General features: G+C 42.6%; 2 protein-coding genes across 6 annotated transcripts in view; both read left to right on the top strand.

Moving 5' to 3' along the window:
• Positions 1 to 1,300: 1,300 nt before the first annotated feature.
• On the top strand, positions 1,301 to 23,037 carry LOC120319557 (multiple epidermal growth factor-like domains protein 6; the record flags this gene model as incomplete). Its single annotated transcript, XM_039368533.1, has 27 exons — positions 1,301 to 1,450; positions 1,754 to 1,909; positions 2,253 to 2,373; positions 3,978 to 4,201; positions 5,496 to 5,747; positions 7,039 to 7,230; positions 7,350 to 7,568; positions 8,115 to 8,264; positions 8,384 to 8,487; positions 9,573 to 9,787; positions 10,140 to 10,360; positions 11,191 to 11,337; positions 11,584 to 11,748; positions 12,575 to 12,726; positions 13,237 to 13,405; positions 13,961 to 14,069; positions 14,814 to 14,959; positions 15,366 to 15,491; positions 15,610 to 15,789; positions 16,858 to 17,082; positions 17,716 to 17,842; positions 18,648 to 18,847; positions 20,099 to 20,311; positions 21,026 to 21,171; positions 21,338 to 21,465; positions 21,913 to 22,045; positions 22,981 to 23,037. Coding segments are annotated over exons 1-27 (4,347 nt in total), but the record flags the coding sequence as incomplete, so codon positions are not given.
• The window catches only part of LOC120319551, a 29,018-nt gene continuing 24,850 nt past the window's right edge, over positions 22,741 to 26,908 (top strand). For 4 of the 5 annotated variants that reach the window (XM_039368528.1, XM_039368527.1, XM_039368525.1 and 1 more), the window contains exons 1-2: positions 22,748 to 23,113; positions 25,645 to 25,767. In XM_039368528.1, coding sequence (XP_039224462.1) covers positions 23,092 to 23,113; positions 25,645 to 25,767 — 145 coding nt within the window. In that variant the 5' untranslated portion in view covers positions 22,748 to 23,091. Of the gene's footprint in view, positions 23,114 to 25,644; positions 25,768 to 26,908 lie in introns of all 5 variants that reach the window. The other variant, XM_039368529.1, reaches the window with a different exon arrangement.

Here is a 26,908-nt window from a genome sequence, read left to right as displayed (position 1 = left end):
AGAACCAATAGCCAAGATATGAAAAAAGAAGATCATATGGACTCTAGAAAAAGTACAGAGAAGAGCAACAAAGATGATCAGGGGGCTGGAGGCTAAAATATATAAGGAACGGTTGCTGGAATTGGGTAGGTCTAGTCTAATGAGGAGAAGGACAAAGGGGGACATGATAGCAGTGTTCCAATATCTCAGGGGCTGCCCCAAAGAAGAGGGAGTCAAGCTATTCTCCAAAGCCCCTGAAGGCAGGAAAAGAAGCAACAGAAGGAGACTATCAAGGAGAGAAGCAACCTAGAACTAAGGAAAAACTTCCTGACCGTTAGAACAATTAACCAATGGAATAACCTGCCTCCAAAAGCGGTGAATGCTCCAACAATGGAAGTTTTTAAGAAGAGACTGGACAGCCATTTGTCTGAAATGGTGTAGGGTTTCCTGCCTGAGCAGGGGGTTGGACTAGATGACCTCCAAGGTCCCTTCCAACTTTATTATTATTATTAAAACAGTGTGTATTCTGAGCCTGAAACCTAGTGCTGTTTTGCTCTTGAGACATTTCCACAATCTTTTAAAAGAATCTCTTTTGCACTGAAATCAGCAGGTTCACACTCAAAATGAAATGTAACATGGGATTCCACACTTGGAATATTTTAAGATTGGAGAGTTGCGAAGCAAATTTTCCTCCATATACTTCTTTGCCTTACTTCTCTTGCAACTGTAGAGTTCTAGAACTCTGCAACCTGCTGGATAGATGTGTCTTCAGTTTGGGAGAATGGTTCCATCTAGCCTAGAACCCTATGCCGTCATTGTGTGAATCATATAGGCAAAAATCCTGGAAGTTCTCATAGATTTAACTCCTCTTGCAAAAGATCATGAGTGATACAGCTTCTTGCTTTCTTCTTTCTGATCAAGGATTCACTCTTTCCATCCTTCGGCTTTGTCCCCTGCATCTAATCAAAGCTTTCCCCGAAGCATGATTTTCAAAAATTAAGTATATTTACCCAGCTGAAGTGGAATTGTACTTCAGTGCAGTTGAGTGTTCCTCTGACCCATTTTGACGGGGTTCTGAGAGTGGTTGTCTAACCCAGTTGGAAGACATTTAAGTTGAAGAAGGAAGATTTAAAGTATTTGTTGCTTAATTTTGCCACATGTGTATATGCTCTTGAGATTACACCTATAGAATTGTAGTCTATTGTAGCTTAGATTAATAGTGCAAGAATATATCTTCTAATGTTGAAGAGATTTAAGAAGACACCAGTCCTATCACGCATTGTTCTTCCTTTGTGAGGTTTTTACTGTGCATCTTCTGAATTGGCTGCTCCATCTGGCCCATGTGATCCTGGCTTCTACTGTACAGGAGGGTCTACTCTACCCAATCCAACTGATGGGATAATGGGAGAGATTTGTCCTCAAGGCTATTTCTGTCCACAGGGGACGTCTGCCCCAGTTCCTTGCCCAGCAGGTAGGTTTGCATGTAGATACTGCTGTTATATTTCTCAGTTCACTCTTGATGGCATGAAATTCAATGAAAAAGGAAGGAAGGAAGGAAGGAAGGAAGGAAGGAAGGAAGGAAGGAAGGAAGGAAGGAAGGAAGGAAGGAAGGAAGGAAGGAAGGAAGGAAGGAAGGCTCTGTGCAACAAGGAAGCCAGATAGTTACCAAAAGAATGCAATACTACTTTGTTTTTTGAAATGCTGGGTTTCTACACATTTAATTAAAAATGGAAACTTTAAGGATCTTGTTAGACTTATATGATTCTTTTTATAGGTTCTTTCTTAGCCCACCAAGGTGGCCGGTCAATCCAGGATTGTCATCTCTGCCTGGCAGGCTGGTTCTGTTCCCTTCAGGGCCAAACCTTTCCAGAGAATTTGTGTACAGAAGGCTGGTTCTGCCCAGAGGGATCAATATTTGACCAAAATCCAGGTAGAGGATTATTATTCTATACTTAAAGGATGCTACTTTTTATTGTTGGAAGAGCCCAACTCATCTCACAGAATTATTGTGGAAGAGAAGGAAGGAGTATTAAGTGTGTTTGTCACCTTGAGTTACTTATAAAAATAATTTTAAAAAAATTTAAACTATCCAGAAGCCATGATTCTTGCGGGATTAAAATTTGGCAAAGTTGTAACTGCTTGAATTAAAAGAAGTCATAAGATCTCTCTCTCTCTCTCTCTCTCTCTCTCTCTCTCTCTCTCTCTCTCTCTCTCTCTCTCTCTCTCTCACTCTCTCTCTCTCTCTCTCTCTCTCTCTCTCTCTCTCTCTCTAGACCATCTTTGTCCTCTTGGTCACTATTGTCCCAAAGGTAGCCCAGGACCTCAGCCATGTCCCCCTGGTAAATATCAAGATGAAGTGGGTCAAAGCATGTGCAAAATCTGCCCTGCAGGAAAGTAAGGAACACATTTTGCAACTCTTGTTTAATTAATTTCTGACAGCTTCTTTGCATTCTCCATAACAGCCGTTCAAATGCATCTGGAAGATTCATTGAGAAAATGCATTTTCTTGTTCATATTGCTCTCTACATTTCCCATTTATTTCTTCCATGCAAAGGAGAGATGCTTTTATGCAACAGATCCAATAGCTGAGCCGTGTAATTCCATTCTTTTATCTGTTTTCCCAATTTAGGCTGTCCCTTTTGATATACCATGACCACTTATGAACGCTAGCGAGCTATGCCTGAAGACCGACAAAGGAATTCTTCTGAGAACTGAGATATTTTATTGTACATCTTTGATTTAGCGCTTTATATCTCAGCCTCTGATTCTGGAATGATTACGTTGCACATGTATATATGATGACAATTGAAGTGTATCCTATGAGCTGAGTAGGAATCAATGATCTGTGAGATGGTTTGAACATTCAAAATGTAGCATTTGGAATCACCTCTCAGATCACCGATCCTTCACCACTCATATGATCTATCAACAGTGGTTCTCAATCTGTGGTCCGGGTGGGGGCCCACAATGTCATCACAGAGGGTCCGCGAAGGCTTGAAAAAAATGTTATGATTTAAATCTTGAGTTAAGTCTTGGGGGGTCCATGACCATGGTCTGTAGCTAGAAAAAGGTATTGAAAGGGGGTCCATGGTGAAGAAAAGATTGAGAACCACTGATCTATCTGATGTCAAGCTCGAAGCACATTTGCTGGTTTGACAATTATTGCTTCTCATCTTGCCAACAAACTCAGGGACAAGGGAAAGGATTGGAATGCAGACTTCAAAAATTAAGAGAGCAGACCGCGAGAACCAAGGACAGTTCACCAGGTGTTTGGCCAGACCCAGAGACACTTTCTCATAACAATATTATTCCACCTAATTGGGTAACATGACCTGGTCAAGAAGGGGGAGGGGGAATTCTATACTTTTGCTATGATGGAATTGGGTGGGGTTTTGCCAGAGCTGGTTTTGCTTGCATGCCTGCCGAAATGATGTACTCAGTAAAGTTTTATATTATTGCTTGGAAAGTTTTACATTACTATTCGGAGTTCAGAAAGCCTCGAAGGTGTTTAATTGGTTGGGTTCGTCAGTCAGAACCTTGACATTTGAAATATCATATTTATTTATTTATTTATTTATGAGACATATACCGCTTTAAGTGCAAGCACTCTCTAAGCGGTGTACACTAGTAAGCAATGTATATATATATATATTTACATTGCCCCCAACAATCTGGGTCCTCATTTTACCTACCCCGGAAGGATGGAAGGCTGAGTCAACCTTGAGCCGGTGAGACTTGAACCACTGACCTGCTGAACACAGTCAGCTAAAGTGGCCTGCAGTACTGTACTCTAACTGCTGTGCCACCTCGGCTCATATCGCTTGAGACACCCACATGAAGTTCAGGTTTGGCCAGAGAACTGAGCTTGCAACTGCCTAGCTTCTATTCCAATGACTCCCAATAAATAACCTGGTTGCTCTAGACAATTCCTATCCATAGCGGGGTGGGGGGGGGAATGAAACTGAAAGTGGACTGAACATTGTTGGCTTTACTGGCAGGTTCTGTGATCCCAGTTTCCAAACACGAGATCCCAAGAATTCCAGAAGGACTTCTCCAGGAGTGATCAACCCCATGGACTGTCTGCCTGGATACTACTGTCTGTCAGGGACAAGAACGGCTAAGCAATACCCTTGTCCCTCTGGGACCTTCAGTAACCAGACCAGTCTGAGCAGCTTCAGGGAATGTGATCCATGTACTGGGGGCAAATTCTGCGCAAGGCCAGGTAATCAAAGAGGAGTGGACTGCACCATGCAAAATCTGATTTCGTCAAAGGACATAACCAGGTTTGCATTTGCAATGGACTGCTTTGCTGCGAGCTACGTTGGTAGCTTATTACTGATTTTGTGATAAGGATGAGACTGATTCCCAATGATAAATTTGGAGAATATAATACCTCTGCCTAAGACCTTGAATTCCATTTGTTAGTTTAATTAATTCAGATTCCAGTGCACAGTGGAAGATGATTATATCTCTATCTCTATCTATCTATATCCATACAGTATCTATATCATCTATATCTCTATATATATCTTCTATATATTTCTAAAATTTGGATTGCTAGCAAAGAATTAAAGGAGAACTGGAATAGCTATTTTGAACTCTTTAGTTCTTATCAACCAGACATACCTTTTCTGAGATTTGAACCTGGGCTGTCTGCATGTTAAGCAGCTGTGTTTTAACCTCTAGGCCACAGGCTCTTTCTCACTTTGCCAGCTGTAGGGGGGGGGGAAGAGACAGGGGAGGAGAATTATTTTGAGTGCTATTTGATACACCCTGTCGCCCCAAATATGGGAGAAAGAAATCTTTTGATTTCTTCTGATACAGCTGGCAAAGTGAGAAAGAGCCTGTGGCCTAGAGGTTAAAACACAGCTGCTTAACATGCAGACAGCCCAGGTTCAAATCTCAGAAAAGGTATGTCTGGTTGATAAGAACTAAAGAGTTCGAAATAGCTATTCCAGTTCTCCTTTAATTCTTTGCTAGCAATCCAAATTTTAGAAATATATACGGTGTCGCAGTTGTGACCGACATGCCTGTGGATGGCTCTAGTTTGAGCTGATACAAGGCAAAAGATTTCTTTCTCCCATATTTGGGCCGACAGGGTGTATCAAATAGCACTCAAGATAATATCATCTATATCTATGTATTATCTGTATCTCTATATCTCTATCTATTTATATCTGTATCTATCTACCTAATATTTCTATATCTATTATATCTATAGATTATTTATATATCTTAGATATATGGATTTAGATATAGATATAGATACACACACACACACACACATACACCAGCTTAGTCATCACTTTTAGCTCCAACTTTCCTTTTATGTTGGCTATTCTATTTGGAATTAGATCCTTCACTTCTTATCCATAAGCACATTTCCTCCAGTTGGATGTACACCTAAATATTGGTTTCCCAGCAGAAACCTCCCTGAATTTCTAGATGCTAGAGGTTTCCTCAGTTTGTAAAATCTGGAGCCAACAAATTGTGTTGCCATAAATCTTCTTTTCTAGGTTTAGTGACTCCAAGTGGCCCTTGCTTGCCTGGTTACTACTGCATTCTGAATGCCTGGAGACCCAATCCTGTTCAAGATGAAACTGGAAATGTATGTCCTGCAGGGCATTATTGTCCTTTGAGTAGCAACAGCCCCACCCCATGCCCAACAGGAACATTTCTCCCCCTACCTGGCATGTTGTCCCAGAATGCCTGTTTGCCCTGTCCCGGAGGAAGCTTCTGCCAAGGAGAAGGGCTGGCTGCTATTTCTGGTAGGTCCTGTGCTCCTTATATATACCAGAAGTTCATATTGGGAAGTGTCCAAGTATGCTGGGAGTCAGGTGCAAAAGCCCAGGTCCACCCGTGAAAGTCCAATCAAACTGATTTATTACTAAACAGGCTATGCTCAGGAATCTTCTCAACTAATGGTTGGCACCTATTTGGAGTTTGATAAGAGTCAATTCACAGAGCGGGGAGTGTTGGACTTAGTCTTAGTGGCAACATAGGGATTCTAGGCTGATCCCTCTTTTAACTCTGACCCCAGGTTCTGCCACTCCTCCTACACTAGGTGCTGATCTAAGAGAGGGGTTTAATTTATTTCTTCTTTAAAATGCATAAATCTAGCTTGCTTTTTTGCCCCCGATCTGTGGCTGTCAACCAAGAGAACTCAACAAATCAATTTCATGATCTTTTTCTGACTGTGAATGTTGCAGACAATCTGGTTCTTAAATTAGAAGCCTTAGTTTATTTTTCTGCAATGGATAGTGGAGGACAGGACAAGAGGAGTCCAGCTCTTGATGGAAAATTAAATTCTGAATGTCTGCATCTATCTCTCCAACATTCCTAAGTTGGCCTTCATTGAATGGATGCTATTCATTCAGTGACGTAGACATGGAAAATGGTGATTCCAGGCACACATTGATTGCCTCCCTGCTGAGCTACAGTACACAACAGTTGTGATCTCTACATTCTATATCCACTTTAGACTATCAGGTTTATAAATTGGATCATGGGGCTGCCAAGGAGGATTAAGTTTGTTGTTGTTGTTGTTGTTGTTGTTGTTGTTAGTTGCGAAGTCCCATCACGACCCCATGGACAATGTTCCTCTAGGCCTTCTCTACCATCTTCTGGAGTCCATTTAAACTCACACCTACTGCTTCAGTGACTCCATCCAGCCACCTCATTCTCTGTCATCCCCTTCTTCTATTGCCCTCCATCTTTCCCAGCATCAGGCTCTTCTCCAGTCAGTCCTTCCTTCTCATTAGGTGGGCAAAGTACTTGAGTGTCAACTTCAGGATCTGGCCTTCTAAAAAGCAGTCAGAGTTGATCTCCTCTAGGACTGACCAGTTTGAACGCTTTGCAGTCCAGAGGACTTGCAGGAGTCTTCTTGAGCACCATAGTTCAAAGGCCTCAATTCTTTTGCGTTCAGCCTTTCTTATGGTCCAACTTTCACAGCCATGGATTAAGATTAGCACCCTCATTCTGGAAGCAACGAACTTTGTGGTGGATGCAATATGTTGTGAAGATCACCCATTTGCCATTTGGAAATATTTTGTTTTGCAGGGACGTGTCAGGCTGGTTTCTATTGTGACATGTCCTCTTCACGTCCGGATCAAAACCTCTGTCCCCCTGGATTCTATTGTCCCCAAGGCACTGGGACCCCTATTCCATGCATGCCAGGGACCATCAATCCCCATAGAGGAAAATGGGATATCACAGACTGCAAACAGTGTCCAGCTGGGAATTTCTGCAGTGGTATGTGCAAACTTTTCCTTTACTGTTTTAAATTAGGGGGAGGAGATAATTTTGCTGCATCAGGAGGGATTTTTTTATCATCATCATCAAAATTGCAAGTAGATCCTTTTTGCTTTTAGGGGCAGGGAAGACTGTTCCAGAAGGGAGATGTTCTCCTGGTTACTACTGCCCACCTGGCCAAATCTCTCCATCTTCCCACCGGTGCCCACGTGGATTTTATTGCCTCGGCGGTTCTGTGGACCCAGTCGCGTGTGTAAAGGGAACCTACCAATCAGAAGAAGGGAAGGAATCCTGTGATCCCTGTCCTGCCCGATTCTTTTGTGAGCCCAGCAACCACAGTAAGCACAAGGGAAATGCCATCATTGGAGGCAAAGGCTGACTTTGCATAGGGCTAAGTTGAACTGCAACGTAATTTGGTTGGTCTGATGTTGGCTTAGCATAACTTGTTTTGCAGGGACGTGTCAGGCTGGTTTCTGTTGTGACATGTCCTCTTCACGTCCGGATCAAAACCTCTGTCCTCCTGGATTCTATTGTACTTTTAATTGATGTTTATGGCTTAACATGACTTATATGCCCAGCCGTTAACAATCCGGGATTTAGAGGAGCCATGGCTTAGGGTGATGTGCAAACTCAACCAATTGTTGATTTGAACCATGGTTTATGGATCAGCATACTGCATCACATAAAGGCTAAAATAAAATGAAAGATTCATACCATGAGTCCTTGAGCTCAGAATTGTCTGGAATAACAGGGTTTTTTAAAAAAGAAAGATGAATCTAGTCACTTGGATCCAGAGGATTTCTTTCTGGGAAAAAAAAGGTATCTTGTCCTTAAAAAATGAACATTGTTATCAAAAAGCATTCAGATTGCTCTTCCTTTTCTAGGTGATGGTATCCCAGTTCCCAAGCTGTGTCTTATGGGGTATTTTTGCCCACCTGGTACGGCTTCCAGCAGGGAACATCCATGCCCCAGAGGTACCTCTGGGCCCAAGGCTGGTGCAGCTGACGAATCTGAGTGTGAATTCTGCCCAGCAGGTAAGGGAGAGTCTGGATCCAAGTTTAGTTTAAAGGTTGCCAAGGAATGAAGTAGAGAGAGCTTTTTTTGCCATTTGCATTCTGTCCCTTCTGCTGTTGTCTTTTTTCTCCTATAAAAGGAATGTATTGTTCATCCCCTGGACTATATCAGCCAACTGGACTTTGCCATGAAGGCTACTATTGCAGCAAAGGGGCAGTCAGCTCAACTCCCATTAGGCACAGAGTAAGTGGAAATGATAGAATAACAGAATAACAGCTGGAAGGGACCTTGGAGGTCTTCTAGTCCAACCCCCTGCTTAAGCAGGAAACCCTATACCATTTCAGACAAGTTGGGTATCCAACCTCTTCCTAAAAACCTCCAGTGTTGGAGCACCCATGACATTCAGGAGCTGCAGCCACAGATGGAGTGGCAGGACAAGATTCCTTCTGAGATTTTTGAAAATGCAATACTCAGAACGTGCAGCCAACTTCATTGTCATTTCTCAGTAGGTATGCTAGCTAGGGACAATGTTAGGCCTTTGTAATCCAAGCATTTCTGAGTGGTGATAGGTCCAGATGGAAAACAAAGGAGTTCTGGCTATTTCATTCATATCTGCGTCCAGTTAAAATACCAGTTCTTGTTTATTTGTACCCATTCAGCCTTTCTCCATCCAGTCGCTGCTTGTGCCAGGAGTGCAATATTTATTGGCCATGCAGGATGTTGGTGATGGGTTTATATTCCTAACACCATCTGGAAGGGCTGGTGAGAAGGGCTGGCTTAGTTATCTGCCATCATAGTACACTCTCAGGAAGGCACTGAAACAATTAACATTTGAGTTTGCCCAGATGAAATCACCTACAGAGTAGATGGGTTGCTTGCTCTGATCAAATGTTTCCACTTTGTAATAACAGTCAGTACTGTATACCTCTGGGTGGAGGGAGGAGAACCAATGGACAGCCCCCAAAATAGGATACTTGTTAAAGAAATAGGTACTGTGTAAATCTGGACAACAAAAAAATGATCTTACAAAAAGCTTAAATGTGTGGCTCATTACAGCCTGATCTTATCAGATCTTCTTTTTGTGGGGTTGTGGTCCTCTCTGAGCTTGGATGTTTTCTTGCAGACATTTCATGACCCAACTAGGTAATACTGTCAGTGCTAGAAGAGTGTGGAGTTTATATACAAGTGGTTTGCCTTGTCAGTGTTGTTGGTGGGTCCTTGATTACAGCTGTTGCTGATTGTCTGTCTGAGTTGGTAGATCCTTGATTTTCTTTTTTAAGCAGAATCTATTGATTTCTCCACTTCCTGTTCCTTTCATCTTTGTACAGGTGGATTCTGCCAGCACGTTGACAGACAATGACATCTGTCCCAGAGGACATTTCTGCCCTCTTGGGACTGGATTTCCCATCCCTTGCCCACCTGGCTCCTTTTCTGCTATGCTGGGCTTGAAAGCTGAGGGTGAATGCCTACTTTGCCCAACAGGATACATCTGCAGTCAGTCGGGAACATCTGACCTATTCCAGATGTTACCATGTAACGAAGGGTAAGATGCAGAGCTGCAGGTTCTTCCCAGCAGAGAAATGGGGCATCCCAAAATCATTTTCTCAAAATGATAGGCCAACTTGAGTGTGGCAATGCAGGAAGGCTGGTTGGGGAAATCTAGGAATTGAAGTCCTCACATCCTAAAGTAACCAGAGTTGAGAAACATTGAGATAGTGTTGAGCATCTTCTCTGTCTCTCAGGCTGACCAAAACAAAGGTATCCAACCTCTTCTGGAAATCTGTTTGGAATGACCCAAACTGAAGGGAGTTCAGTTTAAAATATTTGGGGCTCTTCCCCTTTAAAGTAGACGCCAAGTTTTAAAAAGTACAACTGCTCCTTTCTTACATTCACAGGTATGTTTGCCTTGAAGGCAACTCTGTCCCCTGCCCTAATGATGGAATACATGGGTATCGATGCCCTAAAGGCTTCTACTGTCCCCAGGGCACCAGTTTGGAAGTGCCCTGTGAGCCTGGGATGTTTAGCCCCACTGATGGAGCCAGTGTCTGCCTCCCTTGCCCGGCGGGAACTGCCTGCCGACATGCTGCCACAGTGGAACCAGTCATCTGCCCTCAAGGTAATGCAGAGTAGGGACTTCATTTAGCACCAGAAACATACATTCCGTTGGATGAAGATTGAGGAAGACACCATCTTTTGTTCCTGTCAAATGTTCTTCTGTGCTATTCGTAGCTTCCAAATCATGGGAAGGTATCGTTCTGGACTCTTCTTGAATCTAGCTCTGGATTACATAACTTGAAGAAGCATTCAGTAAATCTGGAATAAAGTCAGAGAAGGACAGTGCAGATGATCAGGAGATTAGGAACAAAGTTCTACCAGGAAGGACTGATGGATATGTGAATTCTTGAAAAACAGATGACTTAGGGGCTGTCCTATAGAAATAAATAAAGACCTAGTCTGCGTCATCTTATGGGCAGGCAGGGCACAGATAAAGTTCTTATGTTATATAAAGGCAAATTCTATTTCAGTGTAGGGTCTCTTTCTCTGAATATGATCAAACATGAGGTGGCTTGTTAACAGATCTTTTCCTTCGGATTTATCACTGAGCAGGAAGTGGAATCTGGGGACCTTTATTCTAGCTCCATCAGGCTCACAATCTCAACTAATTTAAATATGAAACTTCAGAGTTGATGTCATCCAGCTTACTTGGTGTGGATGTGAAGCTAAGCAAGGTCCAATGGAGTTAGCACTTAGAAAACTGCTAGGACATCCCAAGGATGTCAGAATGAGGAAGTCAAGAAACATGTCAGAAAATAGTGATTAATGTCTTCTGGAGTGTTGCCAGGGAAACTATGTAGATGACGTCATCAGAACTCAAGCTCGGTTTAAAGAACTTATTGACATTTCAAGTATGACTATAGTCTACTGATTCAGTTTTACTTTTGGCAGGATATTACTGCCCAACCCAGACAGCTATGCCCATACCATGTCCAGCTGGTTTGCTAAATGCCCTGGAAGGAGCCCCATCCTTCAATGCTTGCAAGCCATGCCCAGTTGGAAGCTACTGCAGGGGTGATGGCAACTGGAAGCCTGATGGTAGGAAACCTTGCCCCCCCCCCACTTCTATTCTATCCTCCTTTTTCCTTCAAGAAAATCAAGATTGCCATATTGTTTTTGAAGTTGTGGGTCTTTCTGTTTTTGTTTGTTTTACAAAAGGCTTTCACATCTATGTCTCTGTGTGAGGCTCCTGCAATCTGCATTACCACCTCTTGGATCATCTTATCAGCAATTCCCTTATTCTCAAGAGAAGATAAATGACCTCTTCACTCTCTCTTTTGGCAGGTTTTTGCACTGCTGGGTTTTACTGTGCTGGGGGAGCATTTGATGTGGTGCCTCAAAGCTCACCTGAGTTTCCACTTAATGGACCTTGCCCCCAGGGGCACTTTTGCCCAGAAGGCACTCAATCTCCCATCGCCTGTCCACTGGGCACTCTGAATAATGGGACAGGTGAGTATAGCTTGGAAGGTTTGATTTCAGAGTCAAGGGGTCTCTCCAGATACGAGGAGTTGAGTTTGTTACCCACACAAATGAGTGCCGGATTATACTTGTCCTTCAAAAGAAGATTGCATGTCCTAATCTTTTTGCCTTACCTGCCTGCTTAAGAATGAAGAATTCTGCCAGATTCTGAAGTAAGGCTTGGTGGAAAATTGTAGTTAAAGAATGGGATGGGGGTCTCCACTGATGGCAGCTAATGCTGTTGTAGGGAAGAGGGAGGACAGGAGAAGCTGTGGGGCACCTAGATGAATGATGTGGTCCTTAAGAAAGATACAAGAGGGCTAATATTTCATACCCACCCTCTCACTAAGCAATCCTGCCCTTTTGCCAAAAGGCTGAGCAGAAAAACTTGTAGTTCTCTGATTTCAGTATATTAAAAATGTTCTTTAAAGAATGGCTAGATCTTCTACCTGTTTCTTCCCTGATGTAAATCCTGCTTGCTTGACGTTGTTCTTATGGTGCAGGCAAAACAAATAGATTTGTGTTGAAAATAATTGCTTGGGGGGAGTCATTTTAATGGAAGAAATATTAAGTACAAACAGCTTTCAATAAACACTCTATCCCTCTAATCCTAAGGTACCTTACCCTTTTTTCCCACTTGCAATTAATGTTAAGGTGTACATATTTAAAAGAACAGAAAATTCTTCTTCTGAAAGCTACCATTGGCTCACATCTCTTCCTTTGGTTCACTAAGATAGTGAAGTTTGTACACATTCACTCTTGGTTGATCCTTTGATGTGCTTCTCCATGAAGAACTGTGCATCTTTTGATCCTACAGGAGGATCCTCTGCAGATTACTGTGTGCCTTGCTACCCAGGATTCTTCTGTGCAGCCATGGGGTTGAGTTCACCTACTGGACCTTGTACGGATGGTTTCTACTGCCCAGCAAACTTCAGTTCCTTCAGCCCGACTGCGTTCCTCTGCCCGGAGGTCTGTTCTATAAGCTAAAATATTGTGTACTTTACGATGCAAACCCCTGCTGATCTCAAAATAGTGAGAACTGTGGGGAGGTGAATTTAGCTCAGTGTGTGTATTGCAACAGATGAAATGAAATGTCATGAAATGCCATACGTTCACCATCATGCCCTTCTAAAAGCAGAATACCATAATCTTAAAAGAATTTGGGGGTATGGTGAGGGAATTTAGCCTTATGTCACAGAAAGAGAATGAAGAAAGAAAGAAAGAAAGAAAGAAAGAAAGAAAGAAAGAAAGAAAGAAAGAAAGAAAGAAAGAAAGAAAGAAGAGGGAGGGAGGGAGGGAGGGAGGGAGCAAATTCTTCCATTGTTTATTTGTTTTCTTTCTTTTTATACTTAGGCTATGTCTTCTCTATAAAATCAGACAATTATTTCTTCAAAGAAATAAAAAAGGTCACATGTTGGAAAAAGCAAAAGTAAACTGCTTGCCTCACCTGTGCTGCTTCTACCTGTCTCTGCTTAACAGGACCATTTCTGCCTGTCTGGGGCAGCCCATCCCACTCCATGTCCCACTGGAGAATATCAGCCCAACCGGGGTTCAGCACATTGTCTCCCCTGCCAATCCGGCTTCTACTGCCACGAGGCTTCTCCTGGGGAACCCAAGCATTGCCCACCACATTCCTATTGTCCTGAAGGTATGGAACTGTGACTATTGCAGGAGCATCTGTGGGGTGTGGTTAAAAACAGCCCATCGAGATGAGAACCCCAATGAGGAGGTCGGTACTCCATCTGAAAAACAGAGAGAGCTACCACAATGACCAACATGTGGCAGCTTTTGGAGCCACATCCTGCAGACATCTCTGGGAAATAAATTAGCAAAAGCACCAGGGCTGCAAACTTTAATGGACTGAGTCATCAACTGCTTCATCCGTTGTTAGTAAAAACCCCGCTGGTTAATGGGAGCAAAGAGACATGAGAAAAGGTTCTTTGACTCAAGAAAGTCCTTCCTCTTGCTTCAAGTTGGGCATCAAAGAAACTGGCAAGAAAAGTCTTCCTACCCAAAGTTGCATCTCAAATTTCCCAATTGTTTCCCTTGGATGTATGGTCTCCCCTCACTTCTAAGAGACAACCCAGTCATACCCTGGTTTGGATTGGGAAGCCATTGCAAGCCATTTCTAAGAGAAGATGAATCAGCTCACTTTCCTTCTAAGGCAGAATCCAAACTAGTGATGTATATCTTCTCTTCTTAGGTACTTTGGTTCCTCTCCCTTGTCCTGATGGCACCTTCACTTTTCCAGATGTTTTTGGCCTACGAGAAGAGAGAGATTGTGTTCCTTGTTCCCCTGGTCACTACTGCAGGTTGTACAATATTTCCACTACCTCTGCAAATTATAATTTTAGGATCGGTGGAAAGATTTATCGACTGTCTTCCTATTCAGAGAAATCTGTAAGGCAGCTACTAAAATAAAACAGGAGAGAGAATAAGAATAATAAACCTTAACATGTATTAGACTGTAAAGGTGAGACTTGACTTGGGAACAACTAGGGAGAAAATGTAGCTGAGCAGGACCAAGATATAATTCTTCCCAGTCCAAATCTAGCTTTACAAATTGAGGTAATTATATTTCTGTCACTCAAATACAAACTCTTCTATGAAGGGTTTCTGATGATGCTGTCTTTTAAGGCAAAATACAATCATCTAGAGACAAGGTCATCATCGTAGCTGCTCCAGCCATACAAAAATCAAATGCTTTACTCCTTCCAGAGTTTTCCATGAGTTTTCAACTCATCTATTCCTTCTAACTTCCAAGTCTCCTTTAAAGATATTTTATCACTTGTTTAATTTCAATTTTATTTCTCTGTTCTGTGGCTCGGTTTGGTTTGAAGGGACGTACCGTTTTATTTCATGCGATAAATCAATATTTCTCCATTTGAGCTACTTTAAGAAGGGTGGAGTTCAACTTCCAAAATTCCCCAGTCAGCATACTATAAACTCTCTGTATCAATTCATTTGGGAGAAGTGTCATGTTATAGGGAAATGACTGTCTACTAAATTATTTTCCTTGCCTTCTAAATGAAGTCCTACTATTTTCTTTGCTCCAGGGGAGGGCGGATGGAAGGACCCTGTGCTGCTGGCTTCTTCTGCCAAGAGGGAAGTTCTGATGCTACACCACAGGGTTCCAACTTCACTTGGACTCCCCTGGCTGATTGTCTCTGGGGAGAAAGTTGTGCGGGACCTTGTCCAGCAGGTATCTGAGTGTCCTAGAAAGTAGTCTGAAGAACACCTGAAAAACCAGAGCCTAAGGATAGCCAGCATTTGGGGCCTCCAAATATTTGATGATGGCTGTTGAAGAACTGTGCAATTTTATTGCTCTGTAGATGTAGACCTAAGTCCCATGACACACATGTTGGTTTTTTCCACAGTATAGAGGTGGGGAATCTGTGACAACCTGTGTACAATTCCAGAAGCATGAATTAGCAGAAGACAATGTATGGAATAAGAAAGGTTGGGAATTGTGATTCAGCAGCAACTGGAGCAGGAGTATCCATAGAAGGGTCAAAAGAGTCAACATGTCACTCATGCAATTAAAGCTGTGTCCCTGGAGAAGTAGGAACATGAGTAGAATTGAACTTGGTTGCATTCCTTTCCCATAGGATTCTACTGCCCAGAAGGCTCAGTAGCCCCCATTCCATGTCCAGATGACACTATAGGTTCTCACCCAGGTGCCAAGCAAAAAGGAGACTGTCTGCCCTGCCCACCAGGTCGCTGGTGCAAAACAAGTTAGTAGAAATGTCCAGTATTCACCTTCTGTAGAACTTAACTGAAGTGTGACCTCTACAGGTATATTCTTCTATTAATGCCCAGCTTCACAGAAGACTCCATTTTCTCATTCTTCAGGCTATCCTGTGGCTTTTCCATGTCCCTTTGGGTCCAACTGCCAAGGAATTAATCTCACCAATCCCCCTGGGCCACGGACTCTCCAGCAATGTCCCAAGCAGACTTTCCGAACAGAACTTGAGACCGAAGGACAACCAAATTACCAATTCTGCTTGTCAGAATGCCAGTGTCCTCCAGCAGGTGAGCTGCCAATTTTATCGCTGGCTGCAAACTCAATTTGTCAAAATCGTGTTCATGTGAAGAAAGCCACAGGAGCTTGTGAAGTTCTCAGCCAGCATCAATTATCTGATTATTTTGACTTCGTAGATATAATAATATTCTCACTTTGCAAGACTGGCGATTCTTTTAATAGCTGCCATCCTCTGTTGTCTTGCAGCAGGAATGATAACACTACCAAATTCAAACTCTGAAATCTTCACCATTTCTTTCCCACCCACGGTGACTTGTGTTTCTGGGAAGTGTACTTTGTTTGTTTAGCATATGGCATCTACAGAGGTCATGCAACCACTGATATACAACACTAATCAAACACATTACGCATACAAGCACAAATATAAGTTTAAGTAGAGCTTCAGCAAATGTATATATACAAAAATATAGACAGTATAATCGATCAGATAAAATATTAAATTAAGGTAAATCCATGATAAAAATCACCATAATACGGAGCCATAGAATCGCAATAGAATAGATCTATAATTGTATAACTGTTGTTGTTGTTTTTGTTAATTGCGAAGTCATGTCCGACCCATTGCGACCCCATGGACAACGTTCCTCCAGCCCTTCCTGTCCTCTACCATCTTCTGGAGTCCATTTAAGCTCACGCCTGCTGCTTCAGTGACTCCATCCAGCCATCTCATTCTCTATCGTCCCCTTCTTCTATTGCCCTCAATCTTTCCCAGCATTAGGCCCTTCTCCAGTGAGTCCTTCCTTCTCATTAGGTGGCCAAAGTATTTGAGTTTGTATAACTGTAATTGTATACAAAAGCTATAACTGTAGTCAGTAACATGTAGAAAGCTAAAACCAAAACTCTCCACCCTGATATTCTGTCCTCCATGAGAACTGAGAAACATTTAAGGTCCATATTATTGAAAAATTGGGTTTTTGAAACCCTAACCCGAACCCTCAAGACTTCTTATTTTTCTCTTGGCAAAGTGTTGGTGCAAAGTTTGAAGAAAAATTGCTTCTTTCTCTTTGGGGACTCCAGTCTCCTGTCTCTCATCTTTTAATTTGTCTTCTATCTTACAGGAACCACTGTCCTCAGAGACTACCCTTGTGCCCCAGGACATTGGTGCCCAAGCAGAAAAGAAGCTTTTCTTTGCCCACCTGGTTCCTACAGGACTCAGCCTGGAGCTACATCTTTGGAAGACTGCTTGCCCTGCCCACCTGGATTTTTCTGTCCAGATCCAGAAAAGTCAGGAGTGCCAAACATTCTTGGACTACCTTGTGAAGCAGGCTATGAATGTCCACTAGGTTAGTTGTTTATATTTAATGCCAAAATCTCTAGAAAACATGGCGAATGATGAGGAATCTTCACAATGGCTCTTCAGTTACATCTGGAGTGGCTCAAGTTGCCATAACCTCAACTAGAGGTTCTTCAAAGACGACTTTCTGGGAGAAGACACAGAATATAAAGTTGAGTGATTCTTTCCTTTAAGAATGATAAATCTACTGCTGCCTGTCCTATTGCCCAAACCCAGCAAATTCTATTTTTATTTTAACCATGGACACCAAGAGAAGAATGGCTAGAATTTTTGCGAACAACACTGGAGGTATCTATCTTAGCTCTGTGATCACTTCAGTGATCCTAATTGCTTTATTTAATTGTGTTTCAATGACAAACGGTCCCAGTAGTAATCATAAATATAAGGAAAGGCAGATGGAATCTGGAGAGTGTTGGTTTGAGAAGGCAACACTGAAATTATAGTACAATCCCTTGAGTATTTTAATAACTATCCATAGGATAAATACTTCCATTAAAATCAACTAGTGTGGCACAAATCATTCAGAATTGCCTGGTTTGAGACAATGTTAGGACATTCATATTGCACAGCAAATTCCAGATTGGGATTCTGCCTTATCTCAAGCATTTGGTCATCTTTTCAGGTTCATCTCATCCTTCCAAATGCCGTCCTGGCTCCTTGTGTGGGCCCCATACAGGAATCCCACCTCTGTGTCCAGCAGGTTATTATTGCCCTGATGGTTCATCAATATACGAGATTCTTGACCGGCTGTGAGTACATTACTCAAATGGTGAATAGTTCATTATAGTTCTGAAAGGCCCCAGCTTTGAACAGTGTTTAATTCTCCCTATATCACCTGAAAACCTATATGGGTAAGAAAGGTGGCAAGGCTATAATATTCTTCCATCTCTGTTTTTGAAATTCTCCCGGTTGAGCAAAACTGCCCGTGTGAATCTGAGGAAACCGGAACAATAAATTGTATTTGTATTATATTGCCCTTTGTTTAAAAATACATTAGCTCCATACTGTATGCTGATCTGAGCGGATCAAATGAATTTGATATTATTCTGCTTCTTTCAGAAGTGTGTGTGTGTGTGTGTGTGTGTGTGTGTGTGTGTGTGTGTGTGTGTGTTGAATGAGAAATCCAAGTTTCTCCTCCAGCTTTTTAGCAGAGGCAACTTGTATAATGCTGCAGATTGAAGGTAGGGAAAATCTTTATCAGATGTTGGATGAAGCCGAGGTGGCGCAGAGGTTAGGGTGCAGTACTGCAGGCCACTTTAGCTGACTGTGTTCAGCAGGTCAGCGGTTCAAATCTCACCGGCTCAAGGTTGACTCAGCCTTCCATCCTTCCGGGGTAGGTCAAATGAGGACCCAGATTGTTGGGGGCAATGTAAATATATATATATATATATACATTGCTTACTGGTGTACACCGCTTAGAGAGTGCTTGCACTTAAAGTGGTATATAAGTCTCATAAATAAATAAATAAATAAATAAATAAATAAATAAATAAATAAATGAATGAATAAATGATGGTGAACAGGACACTCACCCAACTTCTCTCTTTGGTTCAGGTGTGTCTATCCCTACTACTGCCCTCCTGGCAGTGCCCAACCACAGCTGTGCCAAGCTGGTTATATAGCCCTGAATGTATCTGGTCTCAGGGACTCCTCAGAGAAATGTTGCAAGGCCTGTGATGCAGGGACTTACAAGAACAATCTGGACTCCCACCCACTGTGTTTGCCCTGCCCAGCTGGATTCAGCTGTCCTCCAGGTGATTTTGTGAGACATCCCTCAGCGAAGTCTCTTCTTCAAGCAGTTAATGCAAGAAATGACAATCCAAGAGCTTGTTCGGTGTTCCTCTAATTTTGGAAGAAAGGAAGGAACCCATCTCTTCACTGTTTTGAGAATTGTCATGTGTAACTCTGATCCTAGGTTTTCCATCAGAAAGAGGGACATGCAAACAGGAACTTTATAAAAGGATGTTGCAGAAGGGTGAGATGGAAATGGGGGATGGGCGGGATGGAGAGCAATCTTGGCCTCTGAGTATCATCAAAATAGCTGGGTCAAAATGTACATGGCTTTTCTTTGATTTGTATGTCAATGGAGTAGAAATGGCATTAGAGTACAGTTAATAGGAACTACCGATCATATTGACCATCTGGTTTGATCTGATCTGCATGGATTCAGTGTAAAAAAAAATTGCACGTTGATTGGAACCAAATCATCAGTTCAGTTCAGACTTCCAAATCTGACAATCTCTGTGCTTATTTCATTCAGATGGTCAGTTCCATTTGAGGGAGAAAGAGTATAAATTCAGTCCAATCATTGATGTGGATCAGGGACAGTCCATTTGCTTTAGACGGTGAATTTGATTTGGTCATTTGATCACATCACATTCAAATCTCAGCATCTAACATTTGCATACGCTTGATTATCAGCGCCCTATAACCGGAAGGAGCCATTTCAACCACAGACTCCAGTCCCCTAGTAAGTAATCACTCCCCAAGTTTTTAATCCAGTGGTTCTCAACCTTTTTAATGCCGCGACCCCCAACTGGTCGTAAGTCGAGGACTACTCAACCGGTCATAAGTCGAGGACTACTCAACTGGTGCAGCACCGTTTGCAGAATGGGACTTTTGGCGGGCTCAGCAGGGCAGAGACAGCCTGGACAATTCCTATTGGCTTTTGAAAGCCAATAGAATTAGACTCTATTCAAGAGAGTCTATTCTATTGGCTTTCAAAAGCCAATAGAATAAAAGGGAGTAGCACAGCTAAGGAAAAGGGGGAAAAAATGGCGGACTGCGTTGTTTGGCGACCCCCGTGAAATGGTCGTTTGACCCCAAATGGGGTCCCGACCCACAGGCTGAGAACCACTGTTTTAATCAATTGCCCTTTTATCACAATTCAAACTTCAAGACATGGAAAATTTAGGAGAGAGTAGAGGCAACTACTAGGCTAGGCAACCTGGACAACTATATTGTCTGAATCTTATAAATATATTTTTCTCCGCTTCCTCAATCAGGCACTGCAAGTTTCCTCCAGCATCCCTGTCCACAAGGATACTTCTGTCCTCCCCAGACGTCTTCTCCTTCCCCTTGCCCCCCAGGCACCTATGGGAACAGCAGCCTTGCAAAGTACCTAAAGGAATGCAACCTGTGCCCTGCTGGTTTTTTCAATCACATTCCTGCCCAAACTGGCTGTTTTCCATGTGGGAGCTCTTCAACATCAAGAGAAGGTGAATACTGTGGCCTCTGAACTATTCTGGGATCATCGGTTGACAACTATAATAAGGGAGATGATGTAAATAGGGAGGGACTGGCCATTCTGCTGTTCCAGATTGCTCTTTTTCGTTATGAAGATGCTGACAGTAGGGTGTCTCTCTTGATAATAATGAGCCATTTGGAGCTGCTTTCCGAAAGGATTCTGAAGGTCTTTCGCTGTTGGAGAAAGTATGATACTCTTTTTTAGATACATAAGAAACAAAAGTTTCCACTTGTTACCTCTAAAGTCTTACCTGTTGTAATGGTATGTGGGAATGACCTTGTGAGACAGGTAGAAGGAAAGCATCCAAAGGAAGAATCAGATAAAAGGCAACTTAGCCTGCAGAAGAAAAGTGGGCAGGGCAACTAGCTCAAGAGGGACTTTACCTAGTTCCTTGGATTGTATAGGGCAGGGGTATCAAACTACCAGCCTGTGGGCCCGCTGCATCATACAGAGGCTGTGCCCTCTCCAGCTCCGGCAATACAAAAAAAGTTGTGATACGTTGCAATACATCACATGTTGCGGCGAGTTTGACACCCATGGTATAGGGGATGGGGTAGGGGGAAATGTACTTTCAGACTTAACAAGATTCTGTTAATGTAACCTTACAATAAAGTTGAAGTAGATCATCTGGTTATGCTTCCTGTCTGATCTGCTTCACAAAGCTGACACCTGTTGCTTTCTCTAGGTGCGACTAATTGCACCTGCCTTGGTTTGCACCGGAGTTTTCAGGAGTCAGATGGCTCTTGCATCTGTCAAGCAGGATACCTTTACTATGATGAAAGAGGGGAAAAAAACTCAGATAGCAACAGTGACCAAGATTGCCAACTACAGGTAAAGTGTGAAGATTGGTAACTATTCTGTGGGAGTGGTGGTGGACCTGCTTCTTATTTTTTTTCTCTTCTCTTTCTCCTTCTTCTCTTCTCTCTTTTCCTTTTCCTTCTTCTCCATCTTTCTCTTCTCGTTTCCCTCCTCCTCCTCCTCCTCCTCCTCCTCACAGATAGAAGAGCGCTGTGCTCCAGGGCAAATCCGTCTGGCATCCACACGCGAGTGTGTCATCCCTGAACTATACAATTGCTCCCTAATTTGTAATCCAGGGAATGGAGAACTTCACGCTGAGCTTGGCATGTAAGCTGCCTCTTTCCAGAAAACATTCCTAAGTGTTGGTGAGATGAACTCCCACTGCCCCCAGAGGTTAAATCTATTCTAGATCATCCCCTCCACACCTTAATTTTTGTAACTAGATTTTTTTTTGTGGGATATGTCTGGTGCTCAAAGGAGAAGAAAACAGAACTTGACAAGCATCTCCAAAGAGCCATTTTCTGTAGTCTGATGTCTTCCACATGGGTTGGACATAAAAAAATTCTTGGCCAGTTGCAGACTAACAAATCTAGAAAAGGCAAGTTGGAAGGCTGTCTTAGAGAATTCCGATCTTGTAGCTTCAACAGTGTCTGTGTTGATCTAGGGTTTCCCACTTCTCAACTCCAGATATTGCTCTAAAAAACAACATTTAAAAATCTTGCATCCTCCCAGATGGAAACTCTCTGAGGTCCTTTGCTTTTCTTGGTCTCTAAGATGTCACTGTGAGCAGTATGTATCTGCAGAAGAGCTCTGCGATCAACTCTGCTTGCTGAGATCCCCTAGACTTTCCCTCAGGTTTGGCCCAGAAAGAGAGCTTCTCCTCAACATCAAGGGGGCTGAGGAACGAGTAAGTAGGGGATGTCAGAATTATGCCCTGGATGAGGGTGCACGCTTTCTAAGTTGGTGTTCTTTGCATGTAAGCTTTTCTGTACAGGAGGGAGCAACACTGAAAGAATAGAATAGAGTTGGAAGGGACTTTGGAGGTCTTCTAGTCCAGCCCGCCCCCAAGCAGGAGAACGTATACCAGGGGTCTTCAAACTTGGCCCTTTTATGTCTTGTGGATTTTGAATCCCAGAATTCCTCAGCCAGCGTGCCTGGCTGAGGAATTCTTGGAATCGGTCCACAAGTCATAAAAGGGCCAAGTTTGAAGATCCCTGACCTATACTATCTCAGACAAGTGACTATCCAACTTCTTCTTAAAGACCTCCAGTGATGGAGCACCCATGATTTCTGAGGGCAAGCTGTTCCACTGGTTAATTGTCCTCACTGTTAGGAACGTTCTCCTTAATTCAACAATAATAGTTTTATATAAGGTTACAGAGAAACCATGGGGATTGCTTTAGACCAGTGGTTCTCAACCTGTGGGTCGGGACCCCATTTGGGGTCGAATGACCATTTCACGGGGGTCGCCAAACAAGGCTGTGCGCCATTTTTTCCCCCTTTTCTTTGGCCACGCCCCTGGCACCCGGTGATGTATAAGTGGTTGGGGGTCACCACAACATGGGGAATTGTATTATGGGGTCGCGGCATTAGAAAGGTTGAGAACCACTGCTTTAGACATTATAAGCAGTAAAAGCAATATGTGGGTAATTAGAATCATAGGGCTAGAAGGGATCTTGGAGGTCTTCTAGTCCAACCCCCTAGCCAAGACAGGACTCCTTATACCATCCCAGAGAAATGTGCTCCTGCTTTCTCTTTCCAAACCAGCATGGTGGAGACTCACGGTAGGCACTTTATATTTCCTGTTCTCCTTCCCCCACTTGGTTGTTCTCTGCTTTACAGGAGATACCAAATACTCTTGGACCAGATCACCACATTCCAGAAATCCAGAAGGTCCATTTAACTGTCTTTGGCCCCAGGGGTGTTTTAGGCTTTCTTCCTACCAACCCAGACATGATTGATGTTTACCTATCAGGTAAGATGTGAGATTTAGTTAGTGATGGAGGGACCTGCAGCTCACCTAAACTTTGCTAGACTCCCTTCCCTCCTCCCTAAATGATGGCCGTCTTGGGTGAAGCTAATAGGTATCGAAGTCCCAACAACATGAGCCAGTTTGGTGTAGTGGTGAAGGCACCACATTAGAAACCAGGAGATTGTGAATTCTAATCCCATTTTAGGCATGAAAGCCAACTGGGTGACTTTGGGCCAATTACTAGAAAACTGTGAGTTCTGGTCCTGCCTCAGACATGAAAACTGACTGGGTGACGTTGGGCCAATTACTAGGAGATGGTGAATTCTAGTCCTGTCTAAGGCATGAAGGTTGGGTGACTTTGAGCCAGTCACTCTATCCCAGCCCTAGGAAGAGGACAAGGGCAAACCACTTCTGAAAAAACCTTGCCAAGAAAGACAAAGCATTCCCCAGGAGTCCTGTCTAATGTAAGGACCCACCCCACTTTGCATCTTAAGAAGACAGAACTCTTGGAATAATTCTTCCAACAGGCATCCTTTATTAAGAGAAAATGGTTGCAGGCGTTCTAGACAGGACTTGGGGTCCAAGCTCTCCCATTCAAGGTTTTAAGGGGTTCCCCAGTAGCCCCACCCAATCACCCCCTTCTTCCAGCGACAGTCTCAGGCATTACACTCCCACCCCCTTTTCCTTACTGCCGGCTGGATGGAGACTTCAGAGAGAACTACATGAAAGGTAATAGCCCCATTCTTATGGTTAGTCCTTTTGGTGATACACACATCCAGTTCCTTTGAAGTGTACCAAAGGAAGTGAGGCCATAAAGCCCCTTTGTTCACCCCCTTCCCTTCATCGTATGACAGAATCCATAGAAGGCAGAAATGGGTTTTTTTATAATTGATAACTAGAGATGAAATATAATTGGATTCTGACAGAAGGACTCAAAGGCATACAAATGCAAAAAAACAGAAATAAAAGCCGATTCTTCTAAACTTTTAGGGGGAGTAGAAACAGAATAACTAGAATAATAGAATAATTAGAACTTCAAGACGTATTTAACGGTCTCCTATTTTTCTCTTTCATTTTATTTAAAAAAGCATTTAATCTCCTTGTTTCACAGCAGTTATGCCTTCACGTTAGACTGCCTTTTGCTTTTTCTCATCCAAGCTATTTTATTTTAAAGCGTTGGCTCTTCATCAAAAAAGAAAAAAAAAAGGCTTAGCTTCTCTTCCTTATTCTGTTATTTAAGGCATTAGAATCTAGTTCTCCTCTTTGGACAGATGCCACCCCCTCCCCTTGTTAAATTCAGGATGAAATTAATCTTGTGCAAAATTAAAACCCATTTACCTACGGGTGGGGCATACTTCTATAGCTTTTCTCCCGATAAAATCTCTATGGGTTTAATGTCAGATTTACAGCCAGGTTACACATTATTTTATTGGCTAGATCTATATCCTGTTTTTTCTCTAGGATAGGAGCTCATGGCAGCTTACAGGAGACTTTTGCTTAATTTCATCCCCCACAAGAAGAACCCTCTGCGATAGAACAGGCTTAGAGATAAGATCCCAAATCCTCCAGCTACGTCTCGTAGCTGAAGGTAGATTAGGACTTGGTTCTATCCAATCCTTATCCAAAAATTTGCCTACTCCACCGCACTGTCTCTTACCATCACATCACAACAGGAGTTCCAAAGTGATTTATTTGTGTAAACCCCAAGATCCTATAGAGACCAATGGATGCGCAAAGAGGTTGTGTTTGATAATGGATTCAACTGAATGACCATATGAAGAAATCATTAACTTCTGGTTTCATTTCTCCAAGGACATTGACTGCTATCTGTTGATAGGACAGGACAGGACAGGACAGGACAGGACAGGACAGGATAGGATAGGATAGGATAGGATAGGACATGATAAGATAGGATACAGAAAGAATAGGATGGGATGGGATGGGATGGGATGGGATGGAATGGAATGGAATGGAATAGAATAGAATGGAATAGAATAGAATCAGAAATATAGAATAGAACAGAACAGAATAGAATTGAATTGAATAGAATAGAACTGGAAAGGACCTTGGAGGTCTTCTAGTCCAGCCTTCTGCTCAAGCAGGAGAACTTATAATATTTAAGGCAAGCATTATGATTTTATAACATATATCATAGAATCATAGGGCTGGAAAGTTGCTCGGAAGTCTTCTAGTTCAACCCCCTGCTCAAGGCAGGAGACCTTATACTATCTTAGTCAAATGGGTGTCCAGTCTATTGTTCAAAACCTCCATTGATGAATCACCCACAACTCTGGGAGACAAGCTATTCCATTGATTAATTGTTCTCACTGTTAGAAAATTCCTCCTGACTTCTATATTGGATCTGTCTTCCATCCATTACTTCTTGTCCTGCCCTCTGGGGCTTTGGAGAATAAGTCATTGATGAGAAATTCCTAGCTAGCCTATAATGATGCCCTTTCCCCCAGTTTTTTTTTTTTTAAATGAAGCAAGGAAGTGAATTAACTTTCATATTTTTATCAACTTTACTGGTCCAGGAGATTCACAACCAAGATACCGGCGGGATGCATCACACCAACATTTGCCTACCATCCCAAATCCTGTCGCGTGTTTGATAGTGGGAGATGCTATCCTTTTCCAGCTCGGCATTAATCCCTCCAGTAAGTCCTGGCACCAGAAGTCAATTTTTTTGCCTTGACACGGACATGTTGGCTCAATAAATTTGGGAAATATGAACAGCAATTTCTCTTAATCCAGGGCTGATGGGGGAAATCGTTAGTGTTGAGCCAACTCTAAATGTTAAATGGCTGTCAGCAGAAAAGATTTCTTGGGCCATGCAGAAAAAAATATTAACTCATGCTGTGTAGAAAATTTCCTTTTCTCCCCATCTCTTCTAAGCTCTCAGTTTTGAAAAAAAAGAACTTGCTTTCGAATTTTTTTTTTCAAGGGGGGGGGAAATGCACCAGGATGGAGCGTAGTGTTTTGGCATGTATTTACTCATATTTCTTTGCATGTATTTCATCAAGAAAGTTGGGTAAAATGTTTAATGAAGCTGCCCTGAGTTCTCTCTCAGGTGTCCATTAAATGAAGAAAATGAAGGAAAGAAAATCCCTCAGGTTTTTGTTATTATATTTTTAGGTGTTTTTTTTTAACTGCACATATTTTACATTCTTAAAATGACTATTTGCATTCTACCCCTTCCTATGCAGGTCTATGATTGTAATAAGGATTTGATTTGAACTCCTTCGGTGCTTGGGAGGGGGGAACCTATTAGAGCAGGGGTCCCCAATCCCCAGTCCGTGGACCGGCACCAGTTTGCAACATGCCAGCAACTGGGCCACACAAACAAGCAAAGACCCATCTGCGGGATGCAGGCAGCACACAAAACCACACACCCTCCCGTCCGTGGGAAAACTTCTCTCCACATAACTAGTCCCTGGTGCCCAAAAGGTTGGGGACCTATGTATTAGAGGACTCTCTCCCAGTTGCCTGTCATACCCACAGCATTCAAGGAGAGAGGAAGTTCAAAACACTCTGGAAGATTTGATCCCAGAAGGCAGGAAAGATATTTTATTTTCCAGTGAGGAAAGTCTACATCCCCAGGGCATCAAGACAGAGCAGTCACTGTCTGCCAATTCTTTTTTTTTTTTTTTTTTTTTTTGTAAAAAAATTTATTTTCAACTTTACAATACATAACAATCTTACAAATACTTCAGATAAAAAAATAAAACAAATTGATACACACCACATTCGGTCTTGCCCGCCCATTTCCCCCCAAACCGCATCCCACCTCAAACCAAC

Source organism: Crotalus tigris, unplaced genomic scaffold (assembly GCF_016545835.1).
Source record: "Crotalus tigris isolate CLP2741 ecotype Arizona unplaced genomic scaffold, ASM1654583v1 scf7180000020815.588926, whole genome shotgun sequence".
Classification (NCBI taxonomy): Eukaryota; Metazoa; Chordata; class Lepidosauria; order Squamata; family Viperidae; genus Crotalus; species Crotalus tigris.
This window is presented reverse-complemented; position numbering and strand designations above follow the sequence as displayed.